Source organism: Syzygium oleosum, unplaced genomic scaffold, assembly GCF_021117445.2.
Source record: "Syzygium oleosum isolate NSW1041296 unplaced genomic scaffold, Sole_v2.1 Sole_v2.25, whole genome shotgun sequence".
In the NCBI taxonomy this organism is placed as follows: domain Eukaryota; kingdom Viridiplantae; phylum Streptophyta; class Magnoliopsida; order Myrtales; family Myrtaceae; genus Syzygium; species Syzygium oleosum.
The window spans coordinates 1,877,704-1,888,516 of record NW_026607509.1 but is presented as its reverse complement, the minus strand read 5'-3'; the positions used below and the strand labels follow the sequence as shown (position 1 = coordinate 1,888,516).

The following is a 10,813-nucleotide window of genomic DNA, read 5'->3' as shown; positions in this document are numbered from 1 at the left end:
GTCTACCCAAAACTACTAATACTTCTACTGGTACAAGAATTCATCACATCCTTTTATTGCAAAACAATTTCTTAAACTATAAGTCTACGGTAGTTGAATCACTAACATTATTCGGAAAAATTATCAAAAAAGTCTTAAATATATTGTATTTGTGTCAATTCAATCCTAAAACTTTTTTTTTTGGCCTATTCAGTCTATCCAGCCAATTTTGGCCGATTGGCGCTCACGTGGACTTTTTTAATAATATTATAATAATATTTGAATTTTTTTATAATTTTTGAATTTTTTCTTTTCTTTTCTTAAATTTTTTCCCCTCCACTTAGGGCCAGGATGCCCTCACCAGATATGGCCAGGCGAGAGCACCACAACCCTCGCCCAGACTAGGCGAGGGTCGCGATGCCCTCACCCAATGCTGGCAAGGGTCGGCTGGCGACCATCTCCATCCCTAAGTGGAGGGAAAAAAACTGAAGAAAAGAAATGAAAAAATATATATGAAAATTGAAAATATTATTAAAAAATTTAACGTCAGTGTCAACAATGTCATGTTAGTGCCGACGGACCAAAATTGGCCGGATAGATTGAACTGTCACAAATGCAAAAACTTTAGGACTGAATTGGTAAAGAACATATTTATGACTAAATTGGCACAATTACAATAGGTTTATCACTTTTTTTAGTAATTCTCCCAACATTATTCTATTCTGGTTGGTTAACCTTCACTGAACGTGCGAAAAATTAGAAGTCAAGTTAAAGAAACCTTTTCTTTAGTTAAGAAATAGAGAGACAGATACCCACCAATTAGGGATTGGCAGAGGAAGGCTATAGAAAGTTTGTAGAGAGAGAGAAGCGCACCATAAGAGAACAAAAGCACTTGCCTAGACTCGATTCATTATGATCGGGGTCATCGCGTGGACCTTACGTTGAGCTACATAGGAATTCGATATTTGTTCCGTGTGTGAGTTCCACGAAGTTCAATGGCTAAAGCGCACCGGTCCTTAGATACTCCCCTTGAAAAGATACATTTGCAGGGGAGTAGCAATGAGGAGAGCGATTGACCCAAAAAAAAATAAAAACAAGGAGGAGAGAGAGAATCAAAAGCGAAAGATTAACAAATAGAGAGCATATGTCTAGGAACACGATGACAAAAAATGACATAATCTGCACTACAATCATATGAACTTGACATAGTGTATGTAGAATGACTAAAGCTATAAAAGTTGTCGATTTCATATTGCAATATCTAAAGAGTCTTGGAGAATCTCTTTTATTTTTTCCCACCGACATGACCATGTGACTTTACTTCTTTTGTTACTTTTTGCGAAAGGAGGAGCAACATCAGCCAAAAGAGCCGGTACGTATAAATGCCTCGGGCGCATGTGCATCTTCACTCCTTGAATTACGTAGAAGAACAATTAACCAAAAATAATCATAAGCTCTGATACCAATTTAAAACACAAATGCAAAACAAAATGGATTGAGCAACAAATAAGTACATAAATAAAATTTGAACACGATGGACTTAAGTGATTCGACTATATGCCTAATCTACAGGGGAGATCGACCAGATGGATCTTCTATCATCATAAAAGATGATATTACATTCACTCATTTACATTCACTTATAAGGGTTTCCCAATCTTAAATTAAACTCGAACCCAAAAGAAAAAAAAAATTCTCTTATACTCTCGATTATCGTGAATGACGATGACTCGCAGTGCTATCTACGCCTCTCACCAGTTTTATACATATAAGCCACGCCCACTGTGCAAACAAAACCAAACTCAATGACAATAATGGTCACACGTTTGCAGGCTTTTTTTGAATTCCCATAATAATGGTCAACTCTTAAGTTGAGATCGTCTTAAAGATATCTGTTTTGTTTCTTTTTACAAAAAGAAAATCTCGTGTTCACGACCTATTCTTATATTATATATTCTCGCTCTATAAATGTGCCAACCTGTTTTCTTCATCTTGACTCTTCATCCTCGGAAAGAGTCTCACTCGGGGCACTATAAAATGCCTGAAATGAAACCGCTCCATTGCGAACTCGTGCAACCAAAACTTGCTTTGCTATTTCTCTTCCTCGGTGAGCCTACCATTCCCTCCCCAATTCCCACGCCATGGCCTTAACCCTAACCAAGCTCCTTCTCTTCTCATTCCTTATGTCTTCCACAGTACTCACCACGAAATCCAAACTCCTAACCTCCAAGCACGAGAAGCTCACTCGCTTCCACGTCTACATGCAGGAAAAAATTTCCGGGAGCAATGCCACTGTCATAACCGTAGCCCAGGCTTCGACGACCAACCAATCTGCCACGTCATTCGGTCTAGTACAGGTTTTCGACGATGCGTTGACAGTGGGCCCCAAGATGAGCTCGAAGAACTTGGGTAGGGTACAGGGCATGGTGACGTTCGCATCCCAAAGTGAGGTGGCCTTGTCGATGTCCATGAACTTCGTGTTCACAGAGGGGAGGTACAACGGGAGCGGCTTGACCGTTGTGGGGAGGAACATGTTGTCTTTGAAGGTGAGGGAGATGCCTATCGTGGGCGGAACTGGTCTTTTCCGACTGGCCCGAGGTTATGTTCATACCAACACTTACTCGTCGGACTCGAATACTGGACTCCAAGTTCTTGTGTATGATTTCTCTGTGTACCACTATTGACTTGTTTCAATAACAATAAAAACATAATTAAACTCTTGGCTTGCGTTTGGTCGTATGAATTTTTGGCCATGATAAAACTGGATAGAATATGATAAGAAATTCAGAGATTTTGCTATATCCTATCCACTATTTGGTGAATTATATTAATAAAGCCAAATAATTCATATCCTATAATATCCATTATTTAATATGAACGCCACATCGATGTAAATGAACCTGAAAATGCATAAACGGAGATAACCACCATCAATCAAATCATAATCATTGAATGATCTACGTTTTAAATAGGTTCAACAATAACAAGAAATGTAAACGGACTCTAACAATATCAACAAGGTAGATCAGCCAGCGAATGCCAAATCTAGGAAAAGAGAGAAAACATGATTATTCACTTTTGTAATTCTAAAAAATATAGTGCATTGACTCTCTCACCACATTTGTGAAATTTCAACATGAATCAAGTAAGTGCACCTTTCGACCAAAAAAAAAAAAAGTAAGTGCACCTTATACACCACAACAAAATGGATTTGCAAAAAGAAAGAATCAAATTTTGGTGGATATGGTTAATTCCATGATCTTACAAGCAAAATTTCCAATAAATTGATGGGGAGAAGCACTTCTTACTGCATGTCACATTCACAACAAAATCCTTTCAAAGAAATTTAAGATATCTCCATATGAATTATGGAAAGGAAGGGTACTGAACATTAAAGTTGGGGAATATTTTCCAAAAAATCTTAAAGTTAATGTATGGCAGCTAATTCAGTCTTAATATTTTCAATTTTATCAATTTAGTTCTAAACCTTTTGAAGATCTGTCGATATAGTCCTTTTGATCAATTTTGAACAGACCATTTTAGCAATTTCTGGCCAACGGTTTCCGGCCAAAATTGACCAGAATGACTAAATTGGTGAATCGTCAAAGGTTTAAAACTAAATTGGCAAAATTGAAAAGTTTAAAACTGAATTGATAGCTATACAATAAGTTTATGACCTTTTGGAGAAATTTCCCTCGGAGTTAGGAGTTGTTGGGGCACGGGCATTGACATTGAGAGTCTACCCAAAATGATTGGTACTTCTAGTGGAAGATTATCCGGAGAAGGCAACTCAACATTGTTTTTCTTAGGAAAAGATCAAGTGGGCATATTATGATCCTCTCACATCTTTAGGCGGCTAATTAATTAACACACTGAACTCGCTCAGCCTAATCATTCGATGTTCCTAGTTGGAGTTACTGACTTAACGCGGAAAATACTCTAAAGAAAAGGGTGGGAGGGAAAATGACCGACGATCTTCTATTGAACATTGTTAAGTGCTCAAATTGTGAACACATGAATCCAGATCACAGATGAACTTCACAAAATACTTATTATATCACAAGATTGAGCTGTAATATATATTGAGTGCAGGTAGAGGCTTTCGATGCAATCTCGGAATTGATTATTTGTTGCAACTAATACATATTACAATCATCCATGCTAGCATTGACTTTCTGGATGTATGCTACACTTTGCTTTAAAATAATGCTAGTGATATAAAAGCATTCATGCAGAGAATGCAAGAACATTCCTCGTAATACATATAGCGTTATTTGTCATGAATGTGCCATGTTCAAATACCCTACAAGAATTCATCACATCATTTTATCACAAAACAATTTTTTAAGTAATATTCTCTTTTAGCTTCACTGGACGCGGGGAAATTAGAGAGCCAATGAAAGCTTTTCAATAGTCGGGAGAGAGAGAGACCCATCAATTAGGGCTGGATTGGATTGTGCAAGGCTATAGAAAGTTTGGAGATAAAGGGGGGAAACTCAAAATTTTTTACGGGCCTATGATATGGCAAGTCTGTTTTACCTAATATTTTATCACATGTCATTGTGCTCAAGTACCATTGAAATTGCGACACCTAGGCAGCAAAACTAAAAAAAATTGAAAAAAAGTCACGATTTAAACCCAAAACAAATTAATTTTTTTTGGTCGAAAACAAATTATTTATTCACAAAAAAGTCATAGGTGTTGGTGTCCAGCACATATTTTGAGCGACTAAGGATGCGTTTGGTAGCATGTTTTTTTCCTCTTTTGGATTATGAGTCTGGGAGTCCTTTTCTTTTTTCTCACATCTGTTCGATCTTCGCTTCTCGTTTTTAAGATCGATTTTTAGTTTATGTAAAGTAAGTCAGACTGATTTCATTAATATGTGGGACTCTATTTTTGATAAATTATTGAATTCTAATTGTTTCCACTTTTAAATGTCCGTTTATTGATTCAAACTCGTTTATCTTCTTGTTTATGGTTTGTGATTATTTTGTGGTTTTTGCAATTTTGGAGCTCAGAAACAAACTTTTTAAATTGAGTAACGGGGAAAAGTGAGAGAAAAGTGTAGGACCCACCTTAAACCTTCGACTTTCTTTCGAATTTTTTTTTTCAGTCCAGGTGTCACAATGACAATGGTATTCAGTTTGCACGATGATTATTTGTATATGAGATGGAATTGTAAATTGCTGTTTTGTTTTCACTTTAAAGCAATAGCTAAAAGTAGCTTTTTGCTGTCTCATTGCAATTTAAAATATTATGTTAAATGTCAAAACATTATAATAAAATCATGCAGAATCTATGGCTCCCTTTATTTCGAAGAAAATGAATAATTTAAAAAACATTTTTCCTAAAAACGATCACTTATATCGCTTGAAATAATTAGTTAATAGAAAATATTTTCTTATCGACAATAATTTTCATCTAAACATGTTCATGAATAATGAAAATATTTAAATTTCATTCATTTTTGTAAGCGTATAAGCGAGTGTTTTAAGGAAAGTGTTTTTCAAATTATTCATCTTCCGCGAAACAAATGCACCCTATGTGTCAAAGCTAAGAAAAGTTATGGTTCGTCTAATTGCAAGATTTAGATTAAACCAAAAGGTAAAGTCTATTTAGACAGGCTCAAATAACATATTCTATAGTAAGGTCCACACCAAATCATATGGCCCGCATTGGAAATCGGCTACCTCAAAGTCAAAAGTAGTGTAGTAATTCTAGCATATCCGCGGTGTACACATCTATAAGAAGAAAATGATTGTTTGGATATATGAAAAGGTGTCGTAAACTGTGGCTCTGTTTTCACAGTAAGCAAAAGCAAAAAGTAGTTTTTTTTTATTTTATTTTCCCATCACAATTTAAAGTATTATTTGAATTTTAAAGAATTATGAAAAATTACACATGAATTTATGTATCGATATTTATATGCAGTGAAGGTTTTTGGGGTTTCGAGTTAAGAAAAGTCAAAGTTCGTCCACCGTAAGATTTAGATTAAGCAAAGAGTAAAGTCTATCAAGATAAACCCAACCATACATTCTAAAGTAAAATCTCCACCAAATTATGTTGGCCTCATTTGAGATGGCCACCTCAAAAGTCAAAAGTATTGTAGTAATTAGAGCATACTCTTGCTGCATTATACAAGTGGCTTTATCCGTCATCAATTAGAGAGTGGATAGTTATAATTATCAAATCAAGAGCAGATAAGGTCCCTTGCGTTGACTTCCCTTCATGGTGGCGATGAATACTCTATTTTTTCCGTGCGTAGAGAGAGACTTTTTGGTGACGGTAGTGCCATGAGCGGCAATCATCAGAGTTGGCGGTTGTAGGGGTAGTGGCGACCACCAACGATGGTCACAGTGGACGTGGGTCAGTGGGGAGTCTATTTGGTAAAGGAAGAGAAAAGACGAGGAAAAGAGAGATGGGTTTCGGGGTCTATTTTTTAACTTCGTCGATTGCCATATGATACAAATCCAATGGAGAGTCTACCCAAAACTACTGATACTTCTACTGGTACAAGAATTCATCACATCCTTTTATTACAAAACAATTTCTTAAACTATAAGTCTACGATAGTTGAATCACTAACATTATTCGGAAAAATTATCAAAAAGTCTTAAATCTATTGTAATTGTGTCAATTCAATCCTAAATCTTTTCTTTTTTGCCTATTAAGTCCATCCAGCCAATTTTGGCCGATCGGTGCTCACGTGGACTTTTTAAATAATATTATAATATTTTTTTAATTTTTTATAATTTTTGAATTTTTTCTTTTCTTTTCTTAAATTGTTTCCCCTCCACTTAGGGCTAGGATGCCCTCGCCAGATCTGGCCAGGCGAGAGCGCCACAACCCTCACCCAGACTAGGTGAGGGTCGCGATGCCCACACCCAATGCTGGCAAGGGTCGGCCGGCGACCCTCCCCATCCCTAAGTGGAGGGAAAAAAAACTGAAGAAATGAAATGAAAAAATATATATGAAAATTGAAAATATTATTAAAAAATTCCACGTCAGTGCCAGCAGTGCCATGTTAGTGACGGCCGACCAAAATTGGCCAGATAGATTGAACTGTCACAAATGCAAAAGTTTTAGGACTGAATTGGCAAAAAAAGTATTTATGACTAAATTGACATAATTGCAATAGGTTTATTACTTTTTTTAGTAATTCTCCCAACATTATTCTATTCTGGTTGGTTAACCTTCACTGAACGTGCGAAAAATTAGAAGTCAAGTTCAAGAAACCTTTTCTTTAGTTAAGAAATAGAGAGACAGATACCCACCAATTGGGGATTGGCAGAGGAAGGCTATAGAAAGTTTGTAGAGAGAGAGAAGCGCACCATAAGAGAACAAAAGCACTTGCCTAGACTCGATTCATTATGATCGGGGTCATCGCGTGGACCTTACGTTGAGCTACATAGGAATTCGATATTTGTTCCGTGTGTGAGTTCCACGAAGTTCAATGGCTAAAGCGCACCGGTCCTTAGATACTCCCCTTGAAAAGATACAATTGCAGGGGAGTAGTACTGAGGAGAGCAATTGACCAAAAAAGAAAACAAGGAGGAGAGGGAGAATCAAAAGCGAAAGATTAACAAATAGAGAGCATATGTCTAGAAACACGATAAAAAAAAAAATGTCATAATCTGCACTACAATCATATGAACTTGACATAGTGTATGTAGAATGACTAAAGCTATAAAAGTTGTCGGTTTTATATTGCAATATCTAAAGAGTCTTGGAAAATCTCTTTTATTTTTTCCTAGCGGCACGATCATGTGACTTTACTTCTTTTGTTACTTTTTGCGAAAGGAGGAGCAACATCAGGCACAAGAGCCGGTACGTATAAATGCCTCAGGCGCACGTGCATCTTCACTCCTCGAATTTCGTAGAAGAACAATTAACCAATAATAATCATAATAAGCTCTGATATCAATTTAAAACACAAATGTGAAGCAAAATGGATTGAGCAACAAATAAGTACATAAATAAAATTTGGACAAGATGGACTTAAGTGATTCGACTATATGCCTAGTCTATAGGGGAGATCGACGAGATGGATCTTTTTTATCATCCTAAAAGATTATATTACATTGACTCATTTACATTCACTTATAAGGATTTTCCAATCTTAAACTAAACTCGAACCCAAAAGAAAAAAAAAATTCTCTTATACTCTCCATTATCGTGAATGACGATGACTCTCAATGCTATCTACGCCTCTCACCAGTTTTATACATATAAGCCACGTCCAATGTGCAAACAAAACCAAACTCAATGACAATAATGGTCACACGTTAGCAGGCTTTTTTTGAATTCCCATAATAATGGTTAACTCTTAAGTTGAGATCGTCTTAAAGATATCTGTTTTGTTTCTTTTTACAAAACGAAAATCTCGTGTTCACGACCTATTCTTATATTATATATTCTCGCTCTGTAAATGTGCCAACCTGTTTTCTTCGTCTTGACTCTTCATCCTTGGAAAGAGCCTCACTCGGGGCACTATAAAATGCATGAAATGAAACCGCTACGTTGCGAACTCGTGCAACCAAAACTTGCTTTGTTATTTCTCTTCCTCAGTCACTACGTCTAGCCTACCATTCCCTCCCCAATTCCCACGGCATGGCCTTAACCCTAACCAAGCTCCTTCTCTTCTCATTCCTTGTGTCTTCCACAATACTCACTGCGAAATCCAAACTCCTAACCTCCAAGCGCGAGAAGCTCACTCGCTTCCACGTCTACATGCAGGAAAAAATTTCCAGGAGCAATGCCACTGTCGTAACCGTCGCCCAGGCTGCGACGACCAACCCATCTGCCACGTCATTCGGTCTAGTACAGGTTTTCGATGATGCGTTGACAGTGGGCCCCAAGATGAGCTTGAAGAACTTGGGTAGGGTACAGGGCATGATGACGTTTGCATCCCAAAGCGAGGTGGCCTTGTCAATGTCCATGAACTTCGTGTTCACAGAGGGGAGGTACAACGGGAGCGGTTTGACCATTGTGGGGAGGAACATGTTGTCTTTGAAGGTGAGGGAGATGCCTATCGTGGGCGGAACTGGTCTTTTCCGACTGGCTCGAGGTTATGTTCATACCATCACTTACTCGTCGGACCCAAATACTGGACTCCTAGTTCTTGTGTATGATTTCTCTGTGTACCACTATTGACTTGGTTCAATAACAACAAAAGCATAATTAAACTCTTGGCTTGCGTTTGGTCGTATGAATTTTTAGTTATGATAAAACTGGATAGAATATGATTAGAAATTCAGAGATTTTGCTATATCCTATCCACTATTTGGTGAATTATATTAATAAAGCCAGATATTTTCATATCCTATCATATCCATTATTTAGTATGAACGGCACATCGATGTAAATGAACCTGAAAATGCATAAACAGAGATAACCACCATCAATCAATTCATAATCATTGTATGATCTACGTTTTAAATAGGTTCAACAATAACAAGAAATGTAAATGGACTTTAACAATATCAACAAGGTAGATCAGCCAGCGAATGCCAAATCTAGTAAAAGAGAGAAAACATAATTATTCACTTTTGTAATTCTGAAAAATATAGTGCATTGACTCTCTCACCACATGTCGCGACCGAACTCCCGAGCCCTTTTTAAACAACAATGCAAAAAGGGGGGCTCGCCTGGTACGTGCTAAGTCTAGGTTCAGGACTTAACTCGGGCCCTCCCAAGCCCATACCATATCGCGACTTAGGATTTAAGTATTTAACATGCAAGTGGTTTATACTAAGGAGTCGCCACTAATCGATTTGGGGTGGGTCAATTAGAAACCCAAATAGGGTGATGGAAGAACCACCCTATTCCTACGAACCAGAGATTAACTAAATTCGGGGACTTGGTTACATTAGTTAGATAACTAATGCCCTTTCGGTACCTTTTTATCCTGTTCATTTCATGAAAACACTTGTCAGGCAATTTGGATTGATTTTAGGACCTTTCTCCTAACATGTGAGGTGATCAAGCGAGTGCATAATCAGAAACGATTAGCAGTCAAGAACACAACAATTCATGCAGCTTAAGGTTCTAACCTTAACTAAGTCAGATGACATTCAAAAACACAACAGCTCATGCAATTGTATTAAAAAACATGCATAACAATACAACGGTAATAAAAACTAACATGCAAAATACTACCGCGCAACTTCAGGTTTGTCTAATTTAAACATGGAAAAAATATGCATAATAATACTACAATAAATTAAACACTTAGATATAACATAAAAAAAAGATTTTTTTTTAATTTAATTTAAATTTTTTTTTCGAAAAAAAAAATACAGAAGAAGGAACAAAAATTAATTAATTTTTTTTTTAAAATTTTTTTTTAATTTTTAAATTTTTTTTTAATTTTTAATTTTTTTAAATAAAATAAAATAATAATATAATATTAACCGGGTCGGATCCGACCCGGGTCAACGGATCCGACCCGGGGCGTTGACCTGGGTCGGGTCGGCTGAACCGGGTCAGACCGAACCCGTGGGAGCAGTAGCCGTGGCCAAAAAATCGGCCTCTCGCCGGCGGACCCAGCACGCGCCACCCCAAATCGACCCCCAGGACTAAAAACGAACCTCTCCACCCACCGGGGTCACCGTCCGATCACCCGTTCGCCGGCCGGCGGCCAAAAACAAACCAGCCTCTTTGAGGCATTTCATTGAGCAGGTAGCGTGCGCGGCAAAAATCAAGGGATTTCGGCCTCCTCCGGCGACTCGGTCGGCTCCAACGGCCTTGGTTCGCCTCCAACGGTGAGCAGGGACCGGGACCGACGTCGGTATGGGCCGGGATTCGCACGAAACGGCCGGCGCGAGTCCCGGCC

At 37.7% G+C, this 10,813-nt stretch overlaps 2 protein-coding genes across 2 annotated transcripts; both read left to right on the top strand.

The window, feature by feature from the left end:
- Positions 1 to 2,120: 2,120 nt before the first annotated feature.
- On the top strand, positions 2,121 to 2,663 carry LOC115674577 (dirigent protein 19-like). Its single transcript, XM_030596996.1, has one exon. The coding sequence runs from the start codon at positions 2,121 to 2,123 to the stop codon at positions 2,661 to 2,663; it is 543 nt and encodes a 180-aa protein (XP_030452856.1).
- Positions 2,664 to 8,589: 5,926 nt separating this feature from the next.
- Positions 8,590 to 9,132, top strand: LOC115674623 (dirigent protein 22-like). The gene has a single exon (XM_030597077.1). It carries the CDS (start codon positions 8,590 to 8,592, stop codon positions 9,130 to 9,132), a length of 543 nt encoding a protein of 180 aa, XP_030452937.1.
- The last annotated feature ends 1,681 nt before the right edge of the window (positions 9,133 to 10,813 follow it).

Excerpts from the sequence above, each read along its gene's own strand:
- LOC115674577 (XM_030596996.1), top strand. The coding sequence starts at position 2,121 with ATGGCCTTAACCCTAACCAAGCTCCTTCTCTTCTCATTCCTTATGTCT.
- LOC115674623 (XM_030597077.1), top strand. The coding sequence starts at position 8,590 with ATGGCCTTAACCCTAACCAAGCTCCTTCTCTTCTCATTCCTTGTGTCT.